The 14,610-nt window shown below is 37.1% G+C and overlaps 1 protein-coding gene across 5 annotated transcripts in view; it reads left to right on the forward strand.

Annotated features, from left to right (window-relative positions):
• Nucleotides 1-14,610, forward strand: part of PLPP4 (phospholipid phosphatase 4) — a 58,421-nt gene that overhangs the window by 15,141 nt on the left and 28,670 nt on the right. For 3 of the 5 annotated variants that reach the window (XM_084526255.1, XM_084526253.1, XM_084526252.1), the window contains exons 2-4: nt 5,416-5,524; nt 10,784-10,874; nt 14,066-14,129. In XM_084526255.1, coding sequence (XP_084382381.1) covers nt 5,416-5,524; nt 10,784-10,874; nt 14,066-14,129 — 264 coding nt within the window. Of the gene's footprint in view, nt 1-3,679; nt 3,772-3,840; nt 4,294-5,415; nt 5,525-10,783; nt 10,875-14,065; nt 14,130-14,610 lie in introns of those variants that run through there. The other 2 variants (XM_084526254.1, XM_084526256.1) reach the window with 2 other exon arrangements.

A 14,610-nucleotide genomic window follows, 5' to 3' on the forward strand; every position in this document is an offset into this window, starting at 1 on the left:
GTCCAAAAGTTGAGCCCATCTATCCTATTCCGGTCCTGTTCTTGTTGCTAGATTTGAAACATAATTTCCTGCTTTAATTTGAAAGGTTTCTGTCTTACCAACTTTGCCAGTGCAGTACTGCTTATTGCTTTACCTCTGATCTTAACAACTTGCAAATGTCATTTGGTTTTGACCACTTCCTGCTGAATGCCAGGGAATGGTGGCTACTGCAGGCAGTGTCTGAGGCATTAAGGTGAAATGTTAAACAATGCTCTGCCAGTAGTTATAGGAGATAAGACCACAGTGGAAGCACATGCTCTGTGAGGGTATTTATGTGATGTTTAATTCACTACCAGTGAATAGCTTCATAATAAAACATTACTACATATTTTCATAAAACCACTGTGCAAATTTATCTCGATGTAATTTTATCCGTGATGTGGTGCTTGCGTAGAACTTATTTTACAGGGCTACATGCTGTTAAATGGAAGTGAAATTAACATAACCTGGAAGTGTTTGTGCCCTTAGAAAAGCAGGTCATTTTTATTTAGTCTAATGTTTTATTCAGTAAACTGGGCTGTCCAAAACAACCTCAGGCAGTTGGGCACCCATTCCTCTCTGAGGTTTTTAATGTTATTAGGGCTCTGGTTTCCCTTGGGGTGCTTTGAAAGTGACAGCTAAAGGTTGCTGAAATTAAAGGAAGTCCTTTTATACCCTAAACATGTGCTATCAGGCTGGTGTGTTCAAAACATTGCTTATTACACTGTTAAAAATGTTGAGCAAATATAAAAACATGCAGAAAAAGTAAAGACAAAAACTAATAGTATATTTTCATCTACAAATCCAAACTGAGTTTACTAAGTTGCCCACCTGCTACCAAGGGGTATGATATGAATGAGTTCCTATTTTTAGCCATAACAGAAAATGTCTAGAAACAGGCTTGCTTTATCCAAAGACAACATCCATTTCTAATAACAACTAGTCATTTGAACAAGCTTGTGCTAGCTTATGAATAGTAATAGAAAGTACTTTCAGATAGAATGAAGGAGCATAAATCACTAAGTGTCAGGAAGCTTAGAAACCAGAATATCCTCAGTATTGTTTAATAGAGTACAAAGGGAATTGCCTTCAAGCTAGAGAAATCTTGTATCCAGTTGCCCACCAATGGTGCTTCAAATATAGAAAAGAATTGTTCTCATATGAATCTTGGCATAAAAATTTAATTAGCAGCTGAGCTCTTTCTGAGGATGGAAAAAAAAAAAACAACATATAGTCACCTTCCTTAACTGTTTACTTTTTATTTCTGTGTTGCTCACAAAGACATGATCCTCCACCTTTTGTACCTACTTTTCTCTCCTTCAGTAGTGATTTTCAAATTTTTTTTTTTTACCTAGTGTCAACAATTTTGTGTTGTTTGCATTATGCTTCAGTATAATAATTGAGTACTTTTCTTGGAAGACATTTAGAACAAAAGTAAGAGGAAGAAATAGATACATAATGAAATTTAATAGGTGGTGGATAAAAAACTGCTGTTATTAAATAAGGTAATAATTGTTACTGTCATTGGTATTTTTGTTTACATTAATCTTTCTTTAGAAGATTGCAAAGATAGTGTATAACAACCAGAAAATCAGTCATCCATGGGAATCAGATACAATTTATGGTGTTTCTTACCGTTTCATTTCTTTAGAACATGTATTATTTTTCTTTTAAAGGAATTCAATCTTATGACTCAGTACATACTTTCAGTGCCATATCATGATTCCTGTGAGAATGATTAAATTGATTTTTTTGTTTCATTTCTCAGATTTTAACAAATATACTTTAACATGAGATTTGTTTCTTCCTTTCTTCAAGTTATGTAAGAAAAGGCAATGAAGAAAAAGCCCCAAACCTTTAATTCTCTTAGCATCTGCTCTTAATGTCAAATGTCATAATGTCAAAATAATTATGTCTCTGGTCTAATGTGTCACATTTGCCAAGTGCAGTGGTGCTTGTATATACTGTGATCACCTTGAAGCATAAGTGTTTGTGTATCATTTGTTCTTTGCAGTTTGAAAAAAAAAATAAAAAAATCCTTTGAGGCCTAGAAATGTCAAAGAACATGTCTCTGTTTCAAGGCATTCCTTGGCATATCCATCAGCTCCCGTGCTTTGAGATCTCCTTGATATCTGAAGGACTATGTCAGAAAAGATGTGACAGCCTGAAAGATGTAGTCATAGGATCATAGAATGGTTTGGGTTAGAAGGGACATTACAGACCATCTAGTTCCAACCGCCCTGCCATGGGCAGGGACACCTTCTGCTAGACCAGGTTGCTCAAAGCCCGGTCCAACCTGATCTTGAGCACTTCTTGGGATGGAGCGTCCGCAACTTCTCTGGGCAACCTGTTCCATTGTCTCAGCTACCTCATAGTGAAGAATTTCTTTTTTATATCCTTACAAAATCTACCTCTTATTAGTTTAAAACCATTACCCCTTGTCCTAGTGCTACACACCCTGGTTAAGAAAGATAGGGAGATTCTTTTAGGTCCACTTTGAATACTAGAAGGCCACAACAAAGTTTCTCTAGAGCCTTCTCTTCTTTATGCTAAATACCTCATAAATAATAAATTGGACGGCTGGACTAGATGATCTTGTAGGTCCTTTCCAAACTTGTGTTTTTATGAATCTATGAACTCCAACTCTTTCAGCCTGTCTTCATAGGAGAGGTGCTCTAACCCTCTGATTATTTTTGTGGCCTTTCTCTTGACCTGCTTCAGCAGGTCCATGCTGTGTGCCCCAGAGCTTTATGTAGTACTCTAGGTGCGATACTCCTGAAAGCGGAGTGGAGGCGGAAAATAGCCTCTCTTGATCTGCTCATGTTTCTTTGGATGCAGCCCAGGATATGATTGGCTTCCTTGGCTGAAAGTGCACATTGCTGGCTCATGTCAATTTTTTTTTTTTTTTTTTTTCATCCACCAGTACTCCCATGTCCTTCTCCGCAGGGCTGCTCTCAATCCATTTGTCACCCGGTATGTAATGATGTTTGGGATTGCCCCGGCACAGCTGCAGACCTTGCACTTGGCTTTGTTGAACTTCATGAGATTTGCATGGGTGCACCTCAAGCCTGTCAAGGTCCTTCTAAAGTGTCAACTGCATTGCAAGCTTGGTGTCATCTGCAAGCATGCTGAGGGTGCATTCAATCCCACTGTCTGTCACCAAGGAAGATGTTACAGAATCACAGAATCATCTAGGTTGGAAGAGACCTCCAAGATCACCTAGTCCAACCTCCAACTTCTATTAAAAAGCACTGGTCCCAGAACAGACCCCCAAGGGACATTGTTTGCCACTGGTCTACATATCTGGACATAAAGCCATTGATTGCAACTCTTTGGATGTAGCATCCTGACAATTTCATATCTACCAAATAGTCCATCTGTCAAATCCATGTCTCTACAATTTAGAAACAAAGTTGTTTGCATTGTCTAGAAATCAACGTTTATTTTTCTAGTTGAAGAGAAAAATTTAATTTTCTCATATATGGAATATTTTATTTCCTGGAAATGGTCTCTTTTGATACATTTCACTCTTTTATGTCTCTCATGAGCCATTGATTTTAAGGAAAAAGGATAAAAGTTTTCATTTTGAAGACTCTGAAACAATGTGCTTTGACATTTCTGAAATTCACCTTGCACTTTCCTAGGAGAGCAGAGTCAGACTGTGGGTTTAAGGAAGATGAATATAAGAGTAAATAACCTTCTGGAAATAGTAGACTCCTTAAAGTTTTCAGAAGAATCTGGTTCTTCACGTAGGTCAGTAATGGAAACTTAACTATCACTACAAGTAACAACACTGTTTGACTTGTTTGGTCCTGTTTTTGTTACTTTCCTTTAGGAAGAAGAGGTCATTTGGGCTCCTTGGGATAGAGTTTTACATCCCTTTCTAAGGTAAACCTGAGCGTGCTCAGGTGGTGTGAGTCAGTAGCAGTGTGGGCTGGGGGTGTGGGAAACTAAATAAAGCAGAGAGATCATAGACTACAGGGAGAAAACAAAGAGCAGCTGGTCACTCATCAGAGAGAAAGAAAAATTTCCTGGAGGTGCAGGGGACTGAATAAGGCTGGTTGCTAGATTCGAGGACTTGTACTTCACAGGGGGGAGTTACAGTTTCAGTTTTACTCAGCTTTACAAGTTGCTTTGGGCTTTTTCTGTTTACAAAGTTAATTGTAGTTGTTACTTCTATAAAACCTAGTTTTGAGGGTTGGAAGCCCTTGGCTTCAGGGAATTTACAGTAAGAAAAGCTTTGGCCAACTACTCCTGTGTGCTTTGACATTTTAGGTAAGACCAATCTGCAGAAAACTGGTCCCTATATCTTCTTTCAGCAGCTATTCTTTCAGACCCAGTAAATAGCCCTGAAGTGAGTTTTATAAAGTAAAGGCAAGGCTTTCCAGAAAGTCTGATATGACTTCAAAGCTAAGAAGGCTTAAAGGACAGAGAAGGATTTTGTGAAAGAGAGACAGTTTATGTAGTCTTCAAAAGCTTCTGGAACCTCTGACTAGAGTAAAAGATGACAATTCCTGCTCCTAATTTCAGTGCTGTACCAAAGATCCTTGCACAAATCATTTACTTCCTAAATAGTGATATAATCTCAGTGTTTTATTTTGATTATCCTCAATTCAAAACAATGAAACCATAACGTTGATTTTTTAAATTATTTTTATTTTTTAAATGATGATGACATCATTTAAATGAGATGACATAAGAATGAAAGTAAAATGGTCAGTTTTGATTGAATTGAGACCAAATTTCTCATTTATGGCAGAGCTACATTCTTCTTAAATTTTACCACCAAATCGAATATGTGAATCTGAAATAAGAACTTCTTATGTATTTCTAAGAGCCCATGCTGTTTTAGGAGGATGTGTCTTTTGGAGATGTTCTCTAAAATGACCTGTTCTTTCTATCTGCAGAAGGGATTGTCTGGGCTTCTTCTTTCTCCTTGTTTTGTGATCCTCAAATACAACTGTATTTCTGTATCTTGAAGTTTAAAGACATTTTGTATTTAATAACTGCTATATAATTTCTTCAGTGTAAAGCATCTGCTACATGTTATTTTTCTAATCCCACAATATTCTTTGCACACTTTCCCCACAAAAATATAGTAACAGTTTTTTTTACAAGTTTGTGGAATGTCTATAAAGATGTAGAGTATAAACTTTGAAAAAACATTTTACTAAGTGTATGTTAATGAAGGTCATAGTACTAAGAAGCACTGATGTAGGAAAGCAGCATATTGAAAAGGTAATCAATGCATGCTACACCATAATTAGTTTGGAGGGAAATTTTAAAATAGCAGGACTTTGTGTGTGTGTCATCATTTAACCTTAAAAAACAAAACAAAACAAAAAACAACAGCAATGACAAAAAAAAAAAAAAATGTCTTCAATTGTTCTTTTTCAGCTTTACAGAATTTTTGGATCCATTCCAGCGGGTTATCCAGCCAGAAGAGATCTGGCTGTATAAAAATCCTTTGGTGCAATCAGACAACATACCTACTCGTCTTATGTTTGTAAGTACTAAAGGTTTCATGGTTATTTGATAGCTGTAAACCAAGGTCACTTCCACTTGTTAAGCAGTAAGAAACCTTTCAGAAGTACAGGATGTTCCTTTAATTCTAGTGATAATTGTTTTCCAAACCAGAGATGTTTAAGCTGACAAAATGTAGTGAATTGTGAAGAGTTTCTAGAAAGCAGTAATACCGGGTTAACTGAATTTAGGAACATTGATTTTACAGTTTAAGATTTAAGCTAGTGTTAAGTAGAAGGATGCTCAATCAAGGAAGCTTTTCGAATTAGCTAATTAGGTGACCTTACTAAACCTTGCTATGCTCTTAGTGGGTTAAGTGCTTAAATTTTGAAATCCAATTTCTTTTAGGCATATTAGGCACAGAGATATTTGCCTCCAACTACTGTTTGGATCTTTCTTGTAGACAAAACCTTTGCTTTAGGTTCTGCCAACAATCCTGAGGTCAGTGGGAGTGTATTAAATATATGCCAGAGCTGCTCTGCTGTTTCTGTTCTGGTTCTCCCCAGCATGGCACATGTTGACATGCAGACTGGCTGTCTGATTTGGACTCTATGGTTACCAAAATTTGTGGTTTTGATAACCTTCACTAGTAATAATGATTTAAAATCAAATAATCTACAGATATAAAAGTGCAGTAAGATAAACCAGTAAATACATGCTAAGGAATTAGGGGGTATAGTTTGGGCTATTAAAACAAATGCATCAGTCTGCAAATGCTCAATCAGATGAACATTTTTTTTTATTTTTTTTTTCAGGAGTGGGAATGACAGACTAGGTCAAATCCTTGTAGCCTTGTGTTGAAACATCTTTACCTATATTTTCAGTGAAGCCAGGTGTTTACTTTTCAGATGAAGAGTCTGAACTCAGAATAAGTGCAAATCAGCTATGTAATTTGTCACAGTTGTAGTCTTCTTTTGTTTTAAAACTTTCAGTTAGGGAAATGTGATAATTACATGTGGAACAACTTGAGCATGCTTCCTGTTTATGAGGAAACAACATATTTGAGCCTTCTAAAAGAGAGGCTGAAGGCCTGGTTTTAAAATCACCAACCTATTTGTTTATATGGCACTGAGAGGAAGCTCTGTTACGTACTTTTTACAGGCTGGGTATTTTTTAACTTTTTTTTTTTTTTTTTTTTTGAAATGGGAGACTCCTGTTTAAAACAATAACTACAACCAAAATGAAACATTAAATCATTGTGCTAAGAAAGGCTGAACATTACCTTGCTACATGGTTTGTCTGATCTGTGTTTATAACTGAACAGTTCAAGGACCAATAGTGAATCTTTGGAGTGGTTTGCTAGAGTAATTAAACTATTCTTGAAACTGGTTGAGTGGTCATTAGCCCTTCCTTGGTACTCTAGGAAGTGTCCACAGGGAAGAACAACTCTGGGATGCAAGCATTAACATTTAACATCTCCCTGTTATCCACTTCCCACTGAGCCAGCTCTTGGTCTATTTTATGGCAGCTGGAACTTCCAGGCAGCTCTGAGTCAGTAACTTCTGTATAATTCATGTTCTTTCTGGCTCATACCATGACATCCCAGTAACTCAAGGAACAGCTTCTTAAATTAAGAAACGTAGATCACTTCTAAATAGTTTGTTCTTATTTCCTTAATTAAAAAATAAATATATAAAAAAAAAAAATCCAACCCTCACATTGATCTCAAGTTCTCATTGTGTAAGGATCTCATCTTGCTACTAGTGTTATATTCCAATATTCAAATGTATGGCTATGGCTTGCCAGAAGGCAATCTCTTAGATTTTATTTATGAACTGCTGGATTTTTATTTTTATTTATTTATTCATTTATTTTTTAATATGCTGAGAGCTTTGAGTTTAAGAGAAATGTTGTGAATACTCCAGATACAAGTTAGACAAGTTTACTTCTGCATTGGTAGCAAGCAAGCCGTTAGGACTGAAAGACCTGAGCCTTGTTTTTTCTCTCTGGCAGTGGATATTCCTTGTCCAGGAAGGTGCAAGGTACTGTTAATTACTCTCGAATGCATGTATGTAAATGGGGATCCCTGCCCCAGAGTATCTTTAGCCAGAACAGAATGAAGTACTTCTACAGAAAATTAGGTATCTCACATTCTGATATCAGTGGAAGGTGAGAACTCCTGTGAAGGATTTTACCCCCCAGTAAAAGCTGCAGTGCAGGGTTGTGTTGGGATAGTGAGACTGCTTTCTTCCCCACTTTCCTGGGATACAGGGCTATGAGCCTCTGCCTCATTCACCTCCATCCAGATTCTTATTTTTTTCTTCCATCCCATCCTTTGGTGAGACAAGCTTTGCAGCTAGCTTGTAAAGCGCTGGCAAGCGGAAGGAAAGAACAGCAGAAGAAAATGCACAGTAAGGCTGAATGGAAAAGTAGGTCTGAGGCTGTGGTGGCCAGTGTGACAAATGCCAGTGCCAAGTGCTTTGGTATTGTGTGTCTCCAGACTGCTGTGCACTGCTCTTTTCTCCTTATTACATTGCGGTAATCCTAACAGGGAGAGGAAGACACTGGAATCCTCACATAGAGCTTACACCACAGCTCTGCATGCCATGTGGGGTAGGACTGGAGTAAGACTGAGTGTAACTGTCAGTCCAGGTTGGCAAGAGTGGTGTGTGAAGGAGCAGGGCATGTAGGAGATTCCCTGTAGTAAAGGGAAAGAGGGATTTCTTCTGCCGCACCACTGCAGGAGGGCTCTGAACAAAAGCACAGTCTAACTCCAAGCCACTGAAAAATACTGTGAGGTTCTAAGCCATACAGTATGGTAAATCACTGTTGTCCCACGTGAGAATCGTGTCACTTGTGGAAGTGGGTTTTCTCAAAACAGATTGAATGCTTCTCTGTGGGATTTTTGTAACTTTAGCTTGTCTTTGTCTTGCTAGGATGAATAATGAATGAGATATATAGACTTCTGTCCTTATTTCACCAAAGTGAGGAAATATGTTGGAATATTTCACTGCTGGAAAAGAAAACATTACTGAGATATATCTGAGGAGAGTATTGCTCATTAGACTGCTGCCAAATCTGTTATGGAAATGAGCCATACAGAATCATTTTGCAAAATAAAGGAAAATGAGTCCTTTTAAGCCAGACTTTCTTTATAAGGGTGTTTTGCTGCAGAATAATAAAAAACGAAAAAAGACACCTTCCAAGTAATGCTCGTGTGTAAGGAACAGCAAACAATGTACCACAAACATGAATATTTCTTAATCTCTTTCCAAAATCCATATGCTTGTAAAATATGAGGAAATCTGTAGTTTTACCAGATTTCTGAAGATTGATTGTGAAGTGTTTCGGGACAAGTTGCCACTTTAATTCTGTTCTTTACTGACATTTTCTGCTGTTCATGCTTGTTCAAAAGGTTTCTAACTCCATTAAACCACGTCTAGCAGCCTGTCAGCCTGGCTATATTTCTACATGTTCTTCAGCAATGGAATGCAGATGTTTTTCTCCTTGCCTGGTAGCAGTCCTTACTTTTTTGAATGAAACTAATAATTTTAGGTTTGCTTTAACCATTTTTATTTTTCTCCTTGTCTCTGAAAGCAGAAATTAAACTATTGCAGAGTAGGGAGAGAAATTAACATTTCTGAAGTAGTAACATAACCTAACTTAAAAATTCAAGTAGAAATGGTACCTTTTTTTGTGCAAGATTTGTTAGTTTTCTTTCTAAATGTAAAAAAAGGGAAGGAGACTCCAGACTGCTCTAATCTGCATGGCTCATGGAGGTAGATAATCTTCTGCAGATGCAGGTGAGGGGAATCTGGTCCAAGATGCACTACAAAAATCATAGAGTTCATTTTCATGTTGTTTCATATGCAGCTTGAATCAACATGAAAAGCAGAAAATAAGGATTGGGATTAATCTGTTTTCTAAAAGGAAGAAAGGAGTCACATATCTTTGATCATAACATGTCTGTTCTGAATCAGTGTCTCTGGTTTTCATTTCAGTGGGGCTGGTTAAGGAGTAAGGCAGTGTTCAGCCTCAATAAAGACAGTGTAATCTTACTCAGAGTCTGGTGCCCCCCAGTGCCACATACAACTTCGTTTTTGCCTTCATTAAAAATACAGTCATTTTCATTCTTTCTTCAGGAGCTAGAATGCATTTGAAATACCTCTCTTTGCTTTTGAACAGATGTGATTGTGAAGAGGTTTGTAAAAAGGAATTCCAGAACTAATTCCAGAAAGGAATTAGTTAACTTAGCCCATTTATGCTTGTTGCTAGTTCTGGGATATCTTGCCTACCAATTACCTTTTGAGTTGGACCTTCAACTGCAGAGGTAAAAGGGATGATGGAAGAGCCATTTAGGAACAAAATCATACTTTCAGTGGGAAGCTACTATTGATAAACTGCTGGTTGTTATGTCTGGGAGAACAGTGTGTTTCTCTGTAGAAAGATGAATACCTGGGATACAAGGACAGTCTGCAATGTATCAACACTACTCTAAGCAGGATCCTTTTGGGATAACTGAAACACTTACAGTGAATCATCAACCATAGTCCAGTTGTTCTATGCTAATGGAGATGTTCATCAGACATGTGCGTTGGTGTGCAGGTTGCTTACAGGAGGGACACTGTTGTACAGTGCTTACAGTATAAGAATATGGTTGTGCTTAACAGGTGAGTTTACTTGACCTGCTTAGGTGTTGATTTTCTGGTTTTGAATAAAATCAAGCAGGTAGCTCCACTTCCAAACTCCTGTCTGTTAGTGAAAGAATCATGAAGTTGTGATCTTTTAAAGATCCCTCTAAAGCCACCTCAATGCGTTCAAGAATGACAGTTCAAAAAAATAATAATAAATTTAATATAGCATTCTGTGTTGTCAGGAAGATTGTGGTACATTGGATAGGGTCTTGCTAAGAGCACAGACTGGTTGGGCTTCCTTCTGGAGTAATGCTTTGTGTAAAAAAAATATTCAAGATCTCCATGGATCAGAGTATGAAATTAGTGAATTTTGTCTATAAATTTAGAGAATGTATAGGCTGTTGCTTTTTTTCATTTATGAAGCTGACATTTTAAATGCAGCTCCAGGCAATTACAAATCAATTATAGCTCACAATTATATTACAGTTTTAATGTATTCATTGCCCTGTAGTTACAAAGACAAATCATCCCACTTTACTTGAGGTCAGGAGTTTGATAAAGATCACTCAGCCTTCCAGTTCAAATGGAGCTAACTGGAACTAATTATTAATCAGTTGGACTGAAAAGGAATTGATGCTCTAACACATGGTATTTGTTATCTCTTACAGGCAATTTCATTCCTTACACCACTAGCAGTCATTTTCGTGGTGAAAATAATTCGGCGGACAGACAAGACTGAAATTAAAGAGGCTTTCTTAGGTAATGTGTATTGTATTTCAAGATAGAAAATATGTGATAGTACTCAGAGATTGATTGCAGTTGTAGTGTAAGCCTTGAAGAAAACCTTGTCTCCATTACAGTATGTTTCAGTGCAGTGATGGTTGCAAGCAATCCTGCCAAAGTCTCTGATTTTATGCATGCTTCTAAATGTATAAATTCTGTGCCTTAGTTCTTCAGTCTTGCTAGCAAGGGTCAGAATTTGATCAGTAAAATCAAGATCAGACTGTCCAGATGTACCCTTTTTCTGTCACAGTTAATCTGCTGCTTACCTCTTATTTACAGTGCAGCTCTTCTAAATTCAGGGTTTGACAGGAGAGTCCTGTGAGACTCAGCTGCTTAGTTTAGAAAATTATTTCTCTCATTGTTTTCTCTGACCTTCTCCTGGAGCTTACTCTGTTCCCCATTGCAAAATCTGTGCTCATGGCTCAGCTTTTGCAATCACAAGCTGATGTTTTATCTTAAAATGCCAGTGTAGCTGGATGTGCACTTAATCCTGGACCACGAACTGCTATGTTTGTGTTATGGATGAGGTCTAATTGCAGTTGGAGGCAGCAGCTTCCAGCACTGGGAACTGAAGAAGCTTTTGTGGCAGTGTATTTGAAATACACCTAACTCTGGAATTCTGTGTTTTATTGGCTAATTTGCCCTTGAATTTATTGGAGCCTAGATCATAAGGTCAAACTAATACTCAACCTTGCCTTAGCTAGACTGGATATAAATGGCACAATGCATCTGCCTTTGAATATTTTTTAGACCAGGCTGGGTTCTTGTAGCACGTTCTTTCACCCGTAGCTCTTGCACAAGTGTGAGGAGATCCTAGTTTTTGATTTGTCTGCTGAGAGTAATTTGTAGTAAGTTCTGACATGTCTCATAGTGATATTTTATTGACAAGTCCATTCAGTAGAGATAACCCTGATTAATAAAAATGCATGCAGTCAGAGTATTATTTCTTGTTGTTTGAGAATTAAGCTTTGGATTAGTTTCTCCATCACTTGCTCTTACCTTTTTTTTTTTTTTTTTTTTTTTTTCTAAAGAGGCACCTTGCTTTCTTTATGATTCCGTCTATAATCCTCATGAGTAACTTGTTTTCTCGGGTCCACGTCAGCTTCCCTTCTGTTCTCCCTGATGCCCAGATTTTAAGGAAACCCCAACATTGATGTTCTGTTCTGCAGAGTATCTCTGTTCAACACATGCCATAAATACAGAACTTCTTGTGGCTTAATTGTGTTCAAGTATAAAGAACATTAATATAATCCAATATGTTAATGTGTCTATGTGTCTGGTGGTGTGAAGCTGGTGTTAAGATTCATTATGTGATAGAGCCTTGCTGTTTTGCACTGAGATCTGTCACATAATGTTCATAATGAATAATCAAGAAATCCCTCAAAAGGTAAACTTCTTTACGCGTCAAAGGTAGAAGAGATCAAAGGTTAAAAGAATGTGAAAATGCTTTGCCTTTCACATAGCAATTAATATAAGGAAGGTGATTCCATGCATCTAGGATAAGGAACAGTTAGTTTCCTGATGCTGGTGCACTTACACCTTTCTCTTGCCTCTTTCTTTGTACTGAGTGGGTTATGTGTCTTGTGGTGGGCAGTGTGATTTTTTTTTTTTTTTCTAAAGTGAAAAAAGTGAGAGCAAATGCAATTCAGCTAACACTCACACTGACATTTGATACTTGGATTGCCACCATTAATAATACACAACAGTAGAAGAAGCATCGTTCAGTCAGACATGCCATAAACAATCAAGATAAATCTCAATGAAAAGGGTAAACTTCATGTTTTGGAAAGCAGATATCTCTACGTATCCAATCCTTTTTTTTTCGAAAAGGAGAATGTAATGCCATGACAATGCTGGTGATCTGCATTTGATTTTTAGGAAACTTTCATTTCAGTTAAGACGTGATCAATATAAGTAACTGAGAAAATACAGTTGAGAGGAAAAAGCGTGGGCATGAGTGGTCATTGTGAGCAGAGGTATAAAATGTGGAAGAGTGTTTTGAACAATATCATTGTCTCTAAAATTTACTTGTTCCTTTATTTTTACTGGCAGCTATTGTTAACATCTAAGAAAAATGTTATTTTTGATTGAGGACTTCCTATTTTTTTTAACTTGAAGATAAATATATACTATAACACATATCTTTATGATCTATAATATCCTCAGGCAAAGATTTTATGGAGACCGGATGAGTGCTGCTGAAGTGCAGCATCTGAGGCAGCAGTCCAAAGAGAAAATAGCTCATGCAGCTGTCACAATCAAAAGTTCTATTACTGTAACTGTTCTGCTGGAAATCAGAGATTTGCCTGAAATCAGTTAGTTACTTGTGTGTTGTAACAGGGAGCTACAGTATGGACTGCAGCATCGGGTCAGCTTTATACTAAAAAGAGTGAACACTGGATCCAAGTGCCACTGAAAGCTAGGTAGAGATTTCCACAGGCTCTAGATGAGGTTGTTTGCAAAGTCCTGATATGTAAGTACAAATAAAGAAGATCAATACAATCATACCTAGCACGACAGTTCTTCTTTGTTACTCACGTTTTATTAGGAAAGTTGGTTAATTCTGGAAGGTAACATAGGAGGAAAATGTCAAGATTTTTAGTCAAAACATCCACATCCTGTTGAAAGAAATTAAAAACAAACAAACAAACAAAACAAAAAACAAACAAACAAACAAAAAAAAAACACCATCCAGTTCTAATTTTAGTTAAAAGTCAGATTTTAGTCTTAATGTAGATTACTTAATTGGGTCACACACACAGACACACACACACACATAAAATGTGTATAAACATAGGCCTATACAGAAATTCTTGACCCAAAGAGTGTACGATTTTCATTAAGTAAATTACAAACCTTCTAAACACAGAACTTGATTCTCTAATTATTGCTATTTGATGATTTATGCCTCTGCAAATGACATGATAGGAGATTCAGCCTTGAATTAAGGAAATAAGATTTCTGAAGAGTAAAAGCATAACAAAGAACATTGTGTGATTTTTGGGGGCTCTATCCTCATTCTGGTTAATACGAAAATAGGTTAATAACAGTGGCTTACAAAGCTCATTCAGTTTTCAGTCCAATAAAGGTTTCAGTCTGTAAATCAAATGCTGTGATGTTACAATATATATCTTGGTATTTATGTTGTTGTTCATTCTGTTTTGTAGCTGTTTCTTTGGCTCTAGCTCTGAATGGAGTCTGCACAAATACTATTAAATTAATAGTGGGAAGGTAAGTCTTGTCATGTTATAAATGATGGCTATAACTTTTAAAGAAATGAAGACAGAGGTGGCAAATGCAATACATCTTAATAAAACGATATCCACTGCTCCAAAGAATATTGAATTAGCAGGGGTCCCTGTAAAACTGGCCTTTCCCTGGTGCAGTTGTTGCATAATTTCATTATGTGACATCCAGCTGTGTTAGGAATGTGTACCCTTGTGTTTTATTTTTTGTTGGTCTGGTTGGTGGATCCAGAGAAATGAGGAGTTTGAAAGGAAAGGTGTGAGCTGAAATCAGTTCATTACATTGGCAACACAGAAGAGTCACAGTATGTGGGAGTTTAGACACCAATGCCATTAGTCTGATAAAATAGAAATCAATTGAGTTTTAATATAACCTACTGCTTGCATTTTGTGTGAAGCATATTACTGAATATGGTATTTCCAGGTAACATCAAGATCCCTGGCAGAGCAAACCTTGGAGCTAAGCA

The sequence above is a fragment of the Aythya ferina genome (genome assembly GCF_964211825.1).
Source record: "Aythya ferina genome assembly, chromosome: 7".
Lineage (NCBI taxonomy): Eukaryota > Metazoa > Chordata > Aves > Anseriformes > Anatidae > Aythya > Aythya ferina.